The following is a 17,837-nucleotide window of genomic DNA, read 5'->3' on the forward strand; positions in this document are numbered from 1 at the left end:
GAAGTCTATAAATGAAATACTCACTTTTAGTTAAGAGAAAAAACTGAAATGATTATTGCCAGTTGTCAGTAGTATTTTAAACCCAGTGATTAAACATTAATTCTGAATTACTTGGCAATAAAGGTTTAATTTTATTACTTCAGAAAACACTAATCACTTAAAATTGCTATGCATTCATATGTGGGACATAGCTTAGGGTTTTTTTTTTTTTGCCTTTGGTGGAAGAATGCATACCTTTATGTACCTCTGTGCCTGTACTTTTATGTTTTTGATCATGTAGTTTATATAATGATGAGTATATTCATTTTTAAGACTTTTTTTGTGGAATCTTCTGACTTCTTCTGATTAAGACTGACTGATTTGAGGTCTGGTGCATAGCTGTTATACTCAGATTTCCTTCCTTCATACTCTTAGGATAATCCTATTTTTCTTCAATACCATTTTTTCTTTAACTCGTGTGTTTTTATTTCTGAAATAAATTTTCCAGAAAGTTTCTTCAGACCTGGGAAAAATTTTTTTCATAGAAAGTATGTGTTGATACATTTCCTGTTTTCCATTGTGTGGAAGGCCTTTACTGTGTACTCACATTTATTTGTTTATTTATTTATTTATTTATTTTAAAGAGAGAGTGTGCGTGCACACATGCAAGTTTGGGGGGAGGCAGGGGTGAAGGGAAAGAAACAATCCCAAGCAGACTCCTCCCTAAGCATGGGTACTGTTGTGGAGCTAGAGCTCACAACCCTGAGATCATGACCTGAGCCAAAACCAAGTTGGACACTTAATCAACTGAGCCACCTGGGAGCCCTCTACTCACATACATTCATTACTCACTACTCACATACATACATATATTAATAAATTAATTATTCAAAGATTTTATTTATTTATTAGAGAGATGGAGAGAGAACATAAGTAGGCGGAGCAGCAGGCAGAGGGAGAGGGAGAAGCAGGGTGTCCGCTGAGCAGGGAGCCTGATGCGGGGCTCAGTCCCAGGACCCTGAGATCATGACTTGAGCCAAAGGCAGCCACTTACCAACCAAGCCACCCAGGCGCCCCCCTATACTCACATTTAAATGTCATTCTCATTCTTCCTTTCCATCTGAGGGCTCAAATCTTTAGAGCAGTTTTTACTCATTATTTCTTTCTTCCCCATTCTCTTTTCTCTTCCTCCTGGCATACTGATTGCATACTTGTTGGATGATATATCAGGATTACCATCCACAGAGACAGACACTGGATTGACAGATAGTTTGTGGGTTTTTTTCACTATTTAGTGAAGAAAGATGAAGTTGGCACTACAAGACTAGTGATTCAGTAGTATCATCAAGGACCTAGTTTCCTTTTATCCTAGTTTCCTTTATCCTTTCTGTCCTGAGATTTGGCTTTCATCCTTATTGTTACAAGGTAGCTATTGTACCTCTAGGTATTCCTTATGCATTCCAATAGGAAGAAGAGGGAAGGGCAAAGGGACAGAGGGACATTCTAGCTTAAAAAAAAAAATGTGGGGGCGCCTGGGTGGCTCAGTGCGTTAAGCCTCTGCCTTCGGCTCAGGTCATGATCCCAGGGTTCTGGGATCGAGTCCCGCATCGGGCTCTCTGCTCCGCGGGGAGCCTGCTTCCTCCTCTCTCTCTGCCTGCCTCTCCGCCTACTTGTGACCTCTCTCTCTCTCTCTCTGTCAAATAAATAAATAAAATATTAAAAAAAAAATGTGTTGGAAATCTTACCCAATTCCACTTACTTGTCATTGGCCAGAACAAAATTCCATGGCCACTTCATTGCAAGAAGGTCTTTGAATGTATGTATTTTAGCTGGACCCATTGCACTTGTAATCAGAACATTCTGCTCTTAATGAAGAGGGCGGAATGAATATTGGGTAGATAATAATTATGTCATGGATGAATATTAGATTTTTTGGGTCTTTCCTTCGTTTTTCTTCATTTAGTGTCACCTGCTCTCTTTTTTTTGTTGTTGTTGTTTTTGGGGCTCCAGGAAATTTCATTGATTTCCTTTTCTAGAGCTAAAATTCTGTCCTTCAAATTTTTTTTTTTTTTAAGATTTTATTTTATTTATTTGAGAGAGAGAGACAGTGAGAGAGAGCATGAGCGAGGAGAAGGTCAGAGGGAGAAGCAGACTCCCCATGGAGCTGGGAGCCTGATGTGGGACTCGATCCCGGGACTCCAGGATCACGCCCTGAGCCGGAGGCAGTCGTTTAACCAACTGCGCCACCCAGGCGTCCCTAAAATTCTGTCTTTCAGAGGTGTCCATTATTTAGCTTGTCTTTTGCACTTTAATTTTGAGTAGTTCATCTTGTTTTCTGATTTCTTCTTTTTTCATTGAATCTTGTTTTTTTTCATATTTTTTGTGGTAAATTATCTGTATTTTAATAATTTTAAAGATTTTATTTATTCATTTGAGAGAGCAGGGGGTAGAGGCAGAGGGAGAGGGAGAAGCAGGTGACCTGATGAGCAGGGAGCCCAACGTTGGACTTGATCCCAGGATCCTGGGATCATGACCTGAGCTGAATTAGCTGACTGAGCCATCCAGGCACCCTCTGTTTTAATCATTTTATTTTTTATTTTTTAAAGATTTTATTTATTTATTTGACAGAGATCACAAGTAGGCAGAGAGGCAGGCAAAGAGAGAGAGAGAGAGGAGGAAGCAGGCTCCCCGCTGAGCAGAGAGCCCGATGCGGAACTCGATCCCAGGACCCTGAGATCATGACCTGAGCCGAAGGCAGTGGCCTAACCCACTGAGCCACCCAGGCGCCCTCTTTTAATCATTTTAAATGTACACTTCAGTGGCATTAAGTACATTCATATTGTGTACCTAACCATTACCACTATTAATCTCCAGGACTATGTTCATCTTCCCAAACTGAAACCCATACCCATTAAACAATAATCTCTTCATTCCCCTTCCCCACTGCTCCAAGGCAACCACTATTCTTTCTGTACCTATGAATTTGACTAGTGTAGTTAGTTCCTATTTGGAGTCATACTACATTTATTTTTTTTGTGTCTGACTTGTTTCCTTTAGCATAATGTCTTTAGACTTTATCCATGTTGTAGCTTGTGTCAGAAATTCCTTTCTAATATTCCATTGTACGTATACACCACATTTTGTTTATTCATACATTGATGGACACTTGAGTTGCTTTCACCTTTTGGCTATTGTGAATAAGGCAGCTATGAACATGGTGTTCAAATATTTATTCAATTTCCTGCTTTCATTTCTTTTGTATATATGCCCAGAAGTGGAATTGCTGGATGTTATGGTATTTCTATGTATATGATAATGCCATATCGTTTTCCATAGCAGCTGCACCATTTTAAGTTAGAAACAGCAGTGCCCAGAGTTTCCAATTTTTCCACATCCTCATCAACACTTATTTTATGTGCTTTTGATAAGAGCCATTCTAATCAGTATGAAGTGTTGACTTGTAGTTTTGATTTGCATTTCTTTAATGATTAGTGATGTTGAACATCTTTTTATTTGCCTGTCATCTTTGGATAAATGTCTATTCAAGTTCTTTGCTCATTTTTTAATTGGATTGTTATTGAGTTGTAGAAGTTCTTTTTATTCTGGATATTAATCCCTTATTTGATAAATGTTTACAAATATTTTTTCCCTTCCATGAATTGCCTTTTTTTATTCTGTTGATACTGTCTTTTGATGCACAAAATTTTCAATTTTGTTGAAATCCAGGTTGTCTGTTTTTTCTCTTGTTGCCTGTATTTTCAGTGTCATATCCAGGAAATCATTGCTAAGTCCAGTGATATGAAGCTTTTCCTTTTTTTTTGTTCTAAACAATTTATAGTTTTAGCATTAATATTTAGGTATTCAATTTATTTTGAATAAATTTTTGCATGTGGTATAAAATAAGGGTCCAGTTATATTTTCTTCTGTATGTGGATATCCAGTTTTCCCAATACAACTTATTGAAAATATCTTTTTCTCCTTGAATCATCTTGGCACTGTTTTTGAAAATCATTTGACCAAATATTCAAGGATTTATTTCTGGGCTATTTTAGTCTCTTGGTCTATGTATCTGTCAGATGGCAGTACCACACTTTTTTGATTACTGTGGCTGTGTAGTAAGTTTTGAAATCAGGAAGTGTGAGACTTCTGACATTGTTTTTCAAGATTCTTTTGGTTATTTCAGATCACTTGAGAATCCATATGAATTTTAGGATTGAGTTTTCTATTTTTGCAAAAGGATCTTATTCTTAATGATATAAAGTCTAATCAGATCTCTCAGAAGGTATGCATTAGAATGTTTTAAGGTTATCTATTCTTTTTTTTTTAAGGTTATCTATTCTTGTTTTTTTTATGATTTATATATTAATTAGAGAGAGAGAGAGGATAGGGGAAGAACAGAGGGAGTGGAACAAGCAGACTCCACACTGAGCACCAAGCCCTACATGGGGCTGGATCCCACAACCTGATATCATGACCCGAGCTGAAACCAAGTGTTGGGCAGGACACTCAGCCAACTAAGCCACTCAGGCGCCCCTATTTTTTTTGTGTTTCTTGAACTATGTTTGTTCTTCCTATTTTAACTTGTTCCTTCTCTATTACACTTTCTATTTTCCTTAAATTGCTGGTAATCCTTAATTGCCTATTGATATTTATAAATGAAGGATTTTTCAGTGTAGATAACTTGCATGACTATCCTACACCGTTTTAAAAGTCTATTTTGACCATAGATCTCTTCAGTGTATAGTTGGGAGGAGCTTATTGACAGACTTTTGGGTATAAATTACATGAGCCTGGGAGACACTATTGAATTTCATGATGACCAAAATAAGGGAAGCTTCATTCTGGGATAGAATGTGACATTCCTTATATTATTTCATTTTTATGAGAAGCTGTCATTTGTTTGTGTCTTCTATGTTTTGGAGGTTCACAGTTCCTTTGAGCATTGCTTGGTTCCTGAGAGCTTTACTTCCTTGTATCATTTTCTATGTAGTAGTCTTGTAGCTATTCTGATGATCACTCTGTGGCCTGCTCTCCCTTATTGTACTTTTTGTTCTGTCCTGGGAGTATTTTGGGGAAGAACAGCTCTCCCTTCTATAGGAGCCATCTTTTGTTTCTGTTTTGGATTGTAGTGTCTTCTATTCTGGTTTCTTCCATTCTTTCTTTTTTAAGATTTATTTATTTATTTTAGAGAGCTCAGCAAGGGGCAGAGGAAGAGAGGGAGAATCTCAAGCAGACTCCCCACTGAGTACAGAGCCCGATACCAGGCTCAGTCCCACAATCCCGAGACCATGACCTTAGCCAAAATCAAGAGTTGGAGGCTTCACTGACTGAGCCATCCAGGTGCTCCCTGTTCTGGTGTCTTTTCTCTCTCTTTCTTCCTTTTTAAGATTTTATTTATTTATTTGACAGAGCTCACAAGTAGGCAGAGAAGCAGGCAGAGAGAGAGAGAGAGAGAGAGAGGAGGAAGCAGGCTCCCTGTTAAGCAGAGAGCCCAAAGCAGTGCTTGATCCCAGGACCCTGGGATCATGACCTGAGCTGAAGGCAGAGGCTTTAACCCACTGAGCCACCCAGGCGCCCCACTGTTCTGGTTTCTTAATCAGAATCTGTGAACTTGCTCATTTGCTAAAATTCTGTAATTTCAGGGGCATGATAGTATCCTTGTTTCCATCATTACAGATCTATTTTCCTTTTTCTCTTTATCTTTTACCCATGTTTATTCTCTTTTCAGTGGGGTTTTCCAGAAAGCGGGAGGTAGATGCATGTGCTCTGTCTGATTTTATTTATTCAGCACTACTTAATATGTGTAGATAATGTTCTAGTGAATGTTCTGTGAATGAGACAGACGGGGCATCCCAACTTCCCAACTTCCACGGAGTTTATATTCTAATGAGAGATTGAACATATAAGTACATAACATATTATAAAATTAGATTATAAAAAGTAATTTGGGCTGTAAGACTCACGGGAAGGTAACCTATAAATCAGCATTTGAAGTAAATAAGTAGTCTCATTAAAAGTTTTGGGATCAGAACTCTAGGCAGAAGGATTAGTAAATGCAGATACCTAAGGGAGGAAGGAACTTGTTTTATTAAAAGGAAGGCATGTCTGGAGTATAGTGAACAAATTGCTGCAGTATGAGAGAAGACTGGAGAGAGAGGCAAATGTCAGATCTTATAGACACTTGTAGTCTTTGGTAAGGAAATTTGACTTTATTTTTAAATACAATGAAAAGCTAATGAAAGATTTTAGAAGGGGAGCTATACAGTTTGAATTTTTTAAAGATAGCTTTGGCAGCTATGTAGGAAACATATTTGGTTTGGGTATTGTCCATGGAGGTAGAAAGATGAAGAAATTGTGGATATATTTTGCAAGGAGTACCTGTGGACATTTGTGATGATACAAGAAAGAGCAGGCTGAGTCACAGATAATCACAAAGTATTTGGCTTTTGCAACTGGGTGGTGCTACTTACTAATATAATGAAGCTTTGGAGAAGGGAAAATCAAGAGTGATTTTTGATATATTTGAAATACTTGGAAGATATTAGAGTAAAGCTGTCAGGTAGGCAGTCTGGAACTTTGGGAAGAGGCCAGAGTTGAAAGTATAAATTTTGGAACCATCATAAATAATAGAGTGTAATGTTTGGATCTATGGATTATCTTGACAGAATGTAAGTGAGAGAAGAGGGCTCAGGTCAGAGGTCTAGGGCTGTAATATTAAAGATGAGAAAGAACCTGGGGGAGAAGACAGCAAAAGGAGATAAAGAGGAAATGACTGGTGAGCTGGGAAACCTGGAAACCTGAAAAGCAAGTGAAGAATAATTTACAGAGAAGAATAGTCATCTTTGTTGAATTTTTGAGGTATGGCATTAAGATGGTTAAAGAGAGGTACTATTAGATTTGATAACAGATTTTTTTGTCCTTCTTGATCAGTTTCATTGAGTGGGCATCTATATTGCAGTGGATTGATTAGTGAATGGGAGGTGAGAAACTGAAGACAGAAAGTAGAGATAGCTCTTTTTTGAGAATTTTGCAGAGATGGGTGGGTAGCCAGAGGAACAAACCTAAATTCATTGTTGAACTTTAAAAGGCATACTATAAAAAGCTTTACCTATCACTTTTTTTTTTTTTTGAGAAATTCTAGGCATACAGAAGAGCAGGAAGAAAATGGCCAACCTGGCCCCATTCATACCCATGTTTACTCCTTCCCTTGCATATTATTTTTAAACCTCATATAATTTGTTATAGATGTTTTATTATTTATTTCTTATATTTCTAAAAGATATACCTTTGAAAATATAAGCACAATTGAAATTAACAATAATTCCTTAATTTTTAAAAAAGATTTATTTATATATTTATTTGACAGAGATCACAAGTAGGCAGAGAGTCGGGCAGAGAGAGGGGGGAAGCAGGCTCCCTGCTGAGCAGAGAGCCCGATGTGGGGCTTGATCCCAGGACCCTGAGATCATGACCTGAGCCGAAGGCAGAGAGAGGCTTAACCCACTGAGCCACCCAGGTGCCCCTATAATTCCTTAATATTAAATACCCAACGTGTGTTGACATTTTCAGGTTTCTTATAAAAACTTCTTTAAAGTTTTAAAAAACAGATTATTTAAGGTCCATATATTAGGTATGGGTGATGTCTTTTTTTAGTTCTCTTTGATCTATTGTTTTCTTTCTTGTTTTTCCATGCAAAAAAAAAAAAAAAAAAAAAGAAGCTATCGCATGTACATCTGGATGTGCTATTTGGGTCTTCATGGTGTAGGAATGTAGGATAACACGTTCCTCCAGTGACTTTTATTTTTCCTGTAAATTATAATTTGGATTCAAAGGCTTGATGGGATTTGATTTTCTTGACAAGTCTACCTAATAGGTATTCTGTCAGGTGACAAAGTCCGCTTGTTTCTGTTTTTGTAATTATAGCAGCTATTTATGTTTAACACTTACATCCTTTAGTTCATTTCTGGTTGAAAATGGTGATACCTGGGGTGCCTGGGTGGCTCAGTCAGTTAAGCATCTGCTTCGGCTCAGGTCGTTGTCCTGGGTTTCCTGGAATCAACCTCAGATCAGGCTCCCTGCTCGGTGGGGAGCCTGCTTCTCCCTCTCCCTCTGCCCCTCTCCCCTACTTGTGCTCGCTCTTTCACTCACTCGCTCTCTCACTTGCTTGCTCTCTCTCTCAAATACATAAATAAATAAAATCTTTATCTTATTGTTGTTCTTCGTTTTTTAGCCACAGTACTTCTTAAATTAGAAACTTCTCTTTATCTGTCCTGTTGTTACCCAGTGAGTGATACAGTTTGAATAGAAAAAGCTAGATAAAATCTTTTCTTCTTTTTATTCTATTTAAGTTTTCAAAATAGAGAGTTGGTTCTTACACATATTCTTATGGTGGCCAAGTCATTTTTGATTGTATTTTTTAAATTTATGTCATTTTTTTTTTAAGATTTTATTTATTTATTTGAGAGAGAGAGCAAGTAAGAGAGAGCACAAGAGGGGAGAAGGTCAGAGGGAGAAGCAGACTCCCGAGGAGCTGGGAGCCTGATGTGGACTCGATCCTGAGACTCTGGGGTCATGACCTGAGCCGAAGGCAGTTGCTTAACCAACTGAGCCACCCAGGCGCCCCTGTCATGTGGTTTTAAGTATATCTGATGTTCCAATTTATTATTCAGTTACTGTTTGTACTTATGCTCAATTGTCCTAAAGTGGTCAGTGGGAGCCTTTTCAAGTTATCCTTGGGTCCTTTAACAAGACCCTAGTTGTATTTGACAACTGTCTTGCAATCTGGAATAATTAAGTGTTCTTGCATCATCTGGTATATGTCTGAGATTAGAATTAAGTAATTCTCTAAGGGCACAGTATTTGGAAATAACCATTACCATTTTACTTAAAAAGTCTTTTTTTAAAAAAAATTATACTATTAATAGCCTATTAAGAGCCTATACTTACATTACAGTCTTTTAAGTTGCTCCCTTCTTGGAATATGAATTTTATCTCTTTTGGCTCTTTACCATGTGGTTTTAGGTTTTGGGGAATTCTCTTTGTTGCTTTTGAGTTCAGGTATGTATTAAAGCAAGTTTTTTGTTTTTTAATTTGTTGTTTGTCTTATTCAACATTTTGAATTGTTTGGAGTGAAAAGGATGGCTTCTTGGCATTAATTAAATCACCATATTGAGTAAAGTTCCTCTTTTGCTTTTCCATTTAGGGATCTGCATGCCCTGAGAATGTCAGAAATGATCTCATCTGTGCTAAAGTGAAAGCTACTTATTACTTCCCTAGTGTTTATATATTTTCTGTGGATGTTTTCTGTTTGCTTTTTATTGGTAACCTTAATGTATTTATGGCTAAGGTCAGTTTTGCTTCTGTATATTTGACATATTTCAGTCTATAATTTGAGTAGGGGACAAAAAGGAATGGAGTTTTTTTTTTTTTCTTTTCTAATACTTTTATCATTTTTAGCTTGGAAGCAGAGAGAAGGAAAAAGACAGAAAGATCACTGTGAAATTGTGTGAACATGTAGGGGTTGAAATTAAAGGTGCCAAATAAAGAAACTGGTCTTCTGTTATACTTCCTCCTACCTCATGAGTTAATGTGGATCTGAATTCTGTTGAATTTCTTTTTTTCCTGTGTGGGCGTGAGGAACATAGATGTAATGGCTGTAGTTTTATAAAATATGCCAGGCAGCAAACTCTAGTGCTATTTAGAAAGAAAAAGAAGACAATGAGAACTGGGGCAAACAGTTCTTGCTAAGCCCTAAAATATATCGCTTTTATTCATCCATACAGAAAACAAGCATGAGGCCAAGAGGAGGCGAACAGAGAGAGTTAGGCGAGAGAAGATAAATTCTACAGTAAATAAGGATTTAGAAAACAGAAAGAGGTCTCGAAGTAACAGCCATTCAGATCATATCAGACGAGGAAGAGGAAGACCTAAAACTGCATCTGCCAAAAAACATGAGGAAGAAAGAGGTATGAATAAATCGAAGCAGTTTTGTTTTTCAAGTATTAAACTTTTCTAGATCTTAATTAGATAATAGTAAAGCAAGTGTTTGGTAGGCAATGAGATCCTGGACTCAAAATCACAACTCATATTTTAGTTTGAAAACATTTCCTCCAGGGTAGATGCTTGTTTTTTGTTTTTGTTTTTGTTTTAAATCAGAGAATTTAATTCTTATGGAAAAGCTAAAGTCTCAAATTAGGAACAGTTCACCTTGCAATAAGCTAATGTTTATTCAGAGATAATAATTTGTATATGACAACCTAGAGAAGCCTATTAAAACGGTTGTTTTTTTGTTTGTTTTTAAAGATAAATCTGACTTCTGTTAAACTTATTTCAGACTGTTACACTATGAGTTTTAAAATTACTATTGAAATATTCTTCAGTATGAATTTTTAAAATTGCTCATTGTGTCCTCTCTACTTTGAGGCAGAGTTTGGGTAGTTAGGTCAATTCTTCTTGGTCCAAAATAAATTCAAATTTCTCCTTACAGGTTTTCTTCTTTCTTCTGATAAGTAATATGTCTGCCAATAGTTTTTAAACATTAACTAAAACTTCAGCTTTTTTTTTGTACATCTTCTAAAAAATCTTTTATCATGGAAAATTTCAAAGATGACACAAGAGTAGAGAGACTAGACTAGGATAATGAAACCCTGTATGGCCTTGAATGAGTATCTTTTGCAATTGAGACTTTCAAGCCTGTGATTAATGGAAGAAAGGGATGGATACTTTTTATAATTACTTAAAAACCTCCATCAAAATAATTTCATCTTCAGTGAAATGCATTTATAATTTCTTACCTTGTTGGTGAGTTATGCTTTGCTTTTTCAGACACTCAGTTTTTGATATTCAAGCATAAGTGTAAATTTCTCTAATTTTAGACATTGAAAAAATTTTTTAAACCTGTTTACCATTCCTTTTGCTTTGTATGCTTTTATTTCAATAAAGTTATGACTGTTAGGGAAAATAAATTCACTGGTATAGCTGTCCTTAGCTTTTTCAGAATTAATGGTTTCTTACTATTGTGTGTCTAAAGGAATAAGGCTTATATCATATTTGACAGTATTTTATGAAGAATAGTTAGATACTCCTTAATTCCTTAAATTTACTCCATTTTCTTTTTCCTTCTCTTATGCTGCTCTTCCAGAGAGTTTGAATTATTTTAAAAATTTGAATGTGTTTTTTTAACATGGGATGATCAGAAAAATCTATGCTAAAAACTGCTTCAGAAGGGAAACTAGACAAAAAAAAAAAAAAATTAACAGAAAAAAACAAAACAGGGAAATACTGCTTGGCCCAGAAAACAGAACATTCTTTCGGGTTGAAGTAAAGGGAATATAACCCAAAGAATGGAGAAGGAATGCTTCTGGTGGTGAGTGAGAGGAGATGAGAAAACAGATAATGACAGTCTTTTAGTTGGGGTAATGAAATCTAGATAGTGGTGCTAGAAATTTTTATGTGCTGGTCTAAATTTTTATTCATATTAACTTGAGAAAAGAATTTAGTTAGCTATCTTTTTTCAGATATTTTGAGCTTATTAATAGAAAAGTTTTAAGCTATATCTAGAGTAAGATACACTTTTGATTTATTTTTAATACATACAGGAAGGCACTCAAAACAATTTTTGTAGAATAAATGGATCTTTTCAGGTAGGCTTTGGGGTCGGAGTGGGGAAGAGGTCAGCAAACTTTTTCTGTAAAGAGCCAGATAATACATATTTTAGGCTTTGTGGACCATACAGCCTTCTGTTGCTGCTACTCTGCCCTGTCATTGTAGCTGGAGAGTAGCCATAGACAATATGTAAATGAATGGGCATGGCTGTGTTCCAGTAAGACTTTATAAAAACAGGTGGCAGGCCAGATTTGACCTTGGGCCGCATTTTACCAACTCTTGAGGCAGACCATGTTCTCTAAATATAATACGCATAAGAAATATGAACTTTTGAAATCTCTCTGTATTTTAGAACAGACTTCTTTCGTATGCTTCTTAGTATTAAGTAACTATTTACTGTAATTCAGTTTTTATTGATTTCTTGCTCATAGGGTACTTGAAAACTTTGAGCAAGCCCTACCTTTAGTAAGGACAGTTTGTGTATAAAAATCACATTTTTAATTGACTTTGTTTTCTATATTTTGAAAAAGAATAGGAAGAAGAAAGAATGGAAAAGGAAAGCTTGTTAGACATCTAGATAGCAAAATATTTTTATACAATCATAAAAACAAATCATTAAACTTAAAAATTTTTGTTGGTTTAAGATAAGTTTCCATTTTATATGAGGGGAATATGATTATTTTGGATATTATAGGAGTGATATTAAGATTAAAATATAATGGGCAATTCTGAATATCTTATTAATGAACATACAAAATTTATGTAGAGTTCAAGTTAAAGTTGTTGGATTGAATAACCACACCAAGCTTTCCATCATCCTCAAATCCTAAGTAATTATTAGTAAAGGAATTTTTTTTTAAAGGACCAAATTCCATAAGGACAAGGAATGGGAAAAGCAACAAAATTCTAGAAAGTGATAACTGCTTTAGTAGACCCATGAAACCTAAATTGTTTGCCCCTTTAGGAAAAACTAATAAAAAAACCCTGATTTTTATTATACAACTGCCCCTAAGGTCAGGAGTTGGTGCATTAGCTATGTTTGGAAGTGTAGGGGTAAAGTTGTGGCTAAAAATGAGATTGTTTGGAAGTCTGGTTTTTAATGGCCTGCTAGGGCTGTTTACCTCATTTTCCCCTCCTTCCAGATTTATCCTTTTAAAAAGATTAGACAAAACAGAGTCTCTGACTTAGTAACACCAGGTATCACTGAGGACAGGGATACTAGATTGAGATCAGGAAGATTACTTGAGAATTGAAGAGGGTAAATACTGAAATCAGTGGTCAGGCATGAATCTTCGAGTTGGGAGATTAGCAGTATCTTCTCTAGGAAATGTGAAAAACCCAAGAGAAAGGACCTGATACAAGGATACATTCATTAGGGGTTTCACAAATGGCCCAGTCAGATCATCCTAAATTGGTGATCTCAGTCAGGCTCCACATATGTATGAGCTCATCAGCTTTTCAGATCCTGTTCTTAAATATGCTCGTATTATCAAGAATTACTCAGATATACAGAAGAAAGCATCTATATGAAAGGCTAAGACCAAACAATAAAATAATAACTAAAATAACAAATAAAATAAAAACAATAACTTGGATAAAAGAGGTTTTTTCAGGAAAGAGGAAGAATTAAAACTATTGTTGATTTTTAAAAAAATATTTTATTTATTTATAATCCAGAGAGAGTGCGTGAATGCAAGAGAGTGAGCACAAGCAGGGAGAGGCAGGCTTCCTGCTGAGCAAGGAGCCTGACGTGGGACTCCATCCCAGGAACCTGGGATCATGACCTGAGCCAGAGGCAGATGCTTAACTGACTGAGCAACCCGGCTGTATTTTTAATGTTTTTAGCAAGAGAAGATACTGTAGTCATAAAACAAGAAAAAGATGATATTTAAATGGAATAGCGGTGTCAAAAAAGTACTAGAAAATGAACTTTAAAATACAAATCTGGGGTGCCTGGGTGGCTCAGTTTAGTTAAGCGTCTGCCTTCGGCTCAGGTCATGATCCCAGGGTTCCCTCCTCAGCAGGAGCCCTGCTTCTCCCTCTCCCACTCCCCCTGCTTGTATTCTCCGTCTTGTTCTCTTGCTCTCTGTCAAATAAATAAATACAAATCTAAAAAAAAATGTATGTATTCAGATTGCAGAAGTGAAAAACTTTAACAGGTTTATTGACAGAATTAAAGAATTGTACCAGAATGTAAAGAAATAGAAAAAGAGATGAAAGGGGTGCCTGGATGGCTTAGTCGGATAAGTGTCCATCTTGATTTTTGCTCAGGTCACGATCTCAGGGTTGTGAGATCGAGTCCCATGTCAGGCTCTGTGCTGTGTGGGAAGCCTGCTTAGGAATCTCTCACTCCCTCTCTCTCTCTAAAAAGAAAGAGAGAGAGAAAGGGAGAGAGGGCAGGCAGGTGGAAAGAAGGAAGGAAGGAAGGAAGGGAGGGAGATGAGAAAATAGAATGGGAAAGATAAGAAATTTAGAGGACCAGTTTGAGGTCAACATTTATAAATAACTGTTGTTCCAAAAAAGAACATAGAAGATGGAGGAGAGGAAGTCATCGCTGAAATAATTCAAGATATTTTTCCAAACCCGAAGGACATTGATTTTCCACACTGAAATGACCCACCAAATTCCCAGATGAGTGGAGGATTGAAAGTAGAGATTATACTGAAGCATATCGTCGGAAATCCTATCTCTGGTTAAAGGGAAACTCCTTCAAGTGCTCAGGGAGAAAAGAACAAGAGAAGGAAGTGGTATTTGGAATTCATACAGTGGAGTACTACCCAGCAAGGGACAAACTCTCATATGTGAACAAATAGCATCCATGATTTTAAAAACATGTTGAATGAAAGAAGCTAGACACAAAATAGTTCATGCTAGATGATGCCATTTGTATGAAGTCCAAGAACAGGCAAGTGAATCTGTGGTGATAGAATCAGAACAGTAGTTGCTGGTGAGGTGGGGAGGAATTGACTGGAAAGGAGTATGAGGAATTTCCTCTATCTTGATTGTGGTGTGGGTTATGTAGATGTACATTTTGTCAGAACTCATCCAATTGTACATTAAGATCTGTGTATTTCACTGTGTGTAAATTTAGCAATAATGTTTTAAATAGCTGTTAAAAAAGGTATTAGCTCTTTCTAACAGTGGCACATTAGTTGGAAGACAATTTTTTTGCCTTCATACTACTCAGGAAATCTATCAGTCTCTAGTGAACCACACTGGGAATTAGCATGAAGGTAGACTAAGGAGACTTTCTAACATTCATGGTCTCAAAAAATTTGCTACTTATACTCCCTTTCTCAGGAAGCCACTATAGGATACCTGGCATCAAAAGGAAGAAGTAAACCAAGAAAGTGTCCTGGGATCCAGGACACAGGGTCCAACTCAAGAGAAAGACATTTATATCCAGCATGATGTTGAAGAGAGATCTAGATGATAATTAATTGTGTAGCAGGTCTAGAAATCAACTATTTCAGATTGGAGCAGAAGACTTGAAGAGACTTATTCAAGAAGATAAAATTGATATAATACCTAGTATGTGTAAACATTCGAAAGATCTATACAACTCATTACTAATGAAAACTAAGCAGATGGAAAAAGAATCTCTTCAGGAAAAAAACAAAGTGCAGTAAAAGTCAAATCATTTACATAGAAGAATAATGTAAACATTGAATATTGATATCACTAAATGATGTAACTGTAATGGGAAGATGGGATAGGAAGAGTATGGGGCTTAAAATATGGAAAACAATAAGATCCTGACTTTTCATGGTGGAAGGTCAGTTAATAATGCCTAAAACCAAGAAGTAGCATCACATAAAAATTTTGTTTAGAGGGGTAAAAACAAAAAGAAACAACTGGAAAAAAGTAGTTGAGTAGTTGCACATAGAGTGTGGGAAATGTGCATGGGGGAAGGAAGACTTCTATATTTTGTAGCAAGTTGAATAAAAACGATTTGACTCTATATATTTAACTTTGATTAAAAAGTCAAAACAAAACAAAAAACAGACCAAAGTACAATCATAAAAGAGCCTGAAAAAAGAAATTGGCAGAATGTACACAAAGATGTTTATTGTGTGTGTGTGTGTTTTTAAAGATTTTATTTATTTATTTGACAGAGATAGAGATTACAAGTAGGCAGAGAGGCAAGGCAGAGCAGAGAGCCTGATGTGGGCCTCGATTCCAGGACCCAGAGATAATGACCTGAGCTGAAGGCAGAGGCTTAACCCACTGAGCCCCCCAGGCACCCCATGTTTATTGTGTTTTCAACTACCTCTGAGATAATGTAGATGGTTTTTATTTTCTTTTTTGGGTGTTTTTTTTTTTTTTTGTACTTTCCAATTTTCTACGCTGAACTTGGATTGCATTTGTAATCAGGAGGGGGAAACATTGAATTAAATGTTGGTTATTCTTATTTTTTATAGCAGGGCTAAGGTAAAGAAGTTAATATATTCATAAAGGCACTATTAGATTTTCAGAAAGGACCATCTTTAGGGTGAGAAAATTAATTTTGATTGGAACAGTGAGCTTATCCTACTGAAGAGAAAGAAATATTTGAGATTTTTACAGAAATGATGTAGATATTATAGACAATGTGTACACACACACACACACACAGTTTCCATTTAGTTCATGGCATTTCAATAACTCCTTTGTGTAATTTTAAAAAAAATTTCAGTTTAATAGTGTGATACTGTGTAACATTTAATATATGTTGTTAGTATTATGTATATTTATTGTCATCTAAAGAAATACTTAAAAGCCTCAAGTATTTTTTAATTACCATATTTGCATTAAGTTATCTCTTTTTTTTTTTTAACAGAGAAACAGGAAAAGGAAATTGACATCTATGCTAACCTCTCTGATGAGAAGGCGTTTGTGTTTTCAGTCGCCTTGGCAGAAATAAATAGAAAAATTATCAATCAAAGACTTATTCTCTGATATTTGTCTGCAAAATATGTTGAAACTGTCTTCAGGATTACATCAGCAAATTCTCACACAGTTGTGGACTCTCAGGAGCATTCTGACTGCATCAATAAGGGCCATTGATTGTTTTTTTTCCCTGTCATTTAGCCTGTGCCACACTTTGGGAGCAAAGCTGTAGGCTTGGACTGTTCTGGGATTTCCTTGTTTACCAAGGAGTATTGTCAGTGTTTTGTGTTTGAGATATAAGTAAGTATATTTACCAAAAACAAAAAAATAAAAAACAGTGGATGGCTGTTAAAGGATACAGGGGTAGAGGAGGGAGTGGAAGAATGAAAACTAGGGAAGTAAAATGCTTGATAGTTTTCAGGTTTGCCACCAGAGATGCAATATTTTAAGTACTTTGAGAAAGAGTGACTTTTAAAAATATTATATTTCAGATTTTCAGCACTAACAGATTGCATATATACAGTTCATTTACTTTTAATAAATTGGCAATTGATATTTTATTGAATGGGGAATTAAGAATATAAACTGTACATTTTGTCTTAAATTGATTTTTTCTTGGCCTTTATTTTTATGACTTAAGGTATGAGTTATATTTTGGGAGATACTTTCTAGACATTTGGGAAGTTTGGGTGCTATATGAAGAAAAACATTTAAGGATATATCGTACTTCAGATATAAACATCTTGTTTTCTTGAATGTAATTTATTTATTGGTTAAAAATACCTTTTCTGCTCTCAAGATGGTGCCTGTTAACCTAAACATAAAATATATTTATTACATACAAAATATTTCTTAGATAGCCACTTTTAAAGCAGTAATGTTTTATCTGAGTGGATGTTCATTTATACATCCTGATGATTATTTAAATTGTTACTTAATCTCACTCTGGAAAAAAATAAACCTTAATATTGAAACTAATAGATTAATAGTGTTTTTGTTCTGTGAAGTTTGTGAAATATATTTAAATTCTTAATTTTTCTGGTAATAAATGATAACTAGTTACTTCTAGTTGATCTACACTAAATGCTTTTTGCATTTTTGTATATCAATTTAATATTCAAGCTTGACAGTAATTTCCCCTATTTCAGGTACCCCCCACACCCACCCCAGTGGCTGAATCTATTTGGCAGTCTGGAAGACTTATTAGTCAGATTTAGCTTTAAGAGAAATTTCCCTTTGAGTTCCAATAGTTGCATTGTCAGCTTCATCCTGCCTCTCTCATCATCTCTCAAAAGAAAGAAGATTGACATTTTTTTCCTACTTTATTTAAATGGTAGCCAGCAGAGGGAGCTTAAGAGGTACTCTAGGTAGGAAGCAGAATTTTT

The 17,837-nt window shown here is 35.8% G+C and overlaps 1 protein-coding gene across 1 annotated transcript in view; it reads left to right on the forward strand.

Moving 5' to 3' along the window:
• Positions 1 to 17,430, forward strand: part of C7H16orf87 (chromosome 7 C16orf87 homolog) — a 31,469-nt gene extending 14,039 nt beyond the window's left edge. Inside the window, exons 3-4 of the mRNA XM_044256218.1 lie at positions 9,762 to 9,944; positions 16,403 to 17,430. Of these exons, the coding sequence (XP_044112153.1) occupies positions 9,762 to 9,944; positions 16,403 to 16,521 (302 nt within the window). The 3' untranslated portion in view covers positions 16,522 to 17,430. The remainder of the gene's footprint in view (positions 1 to 9,761; positions 9,945 to 16,402) is intronic.
• Positions 17,431 to 17,837: the final 407 nt, after the last annotated feature.

This window comes from Neovison vison, chromosome 7 (genome assembly GCF_020171115.1).
Source record: "Neovison vison isolate M4711 chromosome 7, ASM_NN_V1, whole genome shotgun sequence".
Classification (NCBI taxonomy): domain Eukaryota; kingdom Metazoa; phylum Chordata; class Mammalia; order Carnivora; family Mustelidae; genus Neogale; species Neogale vison.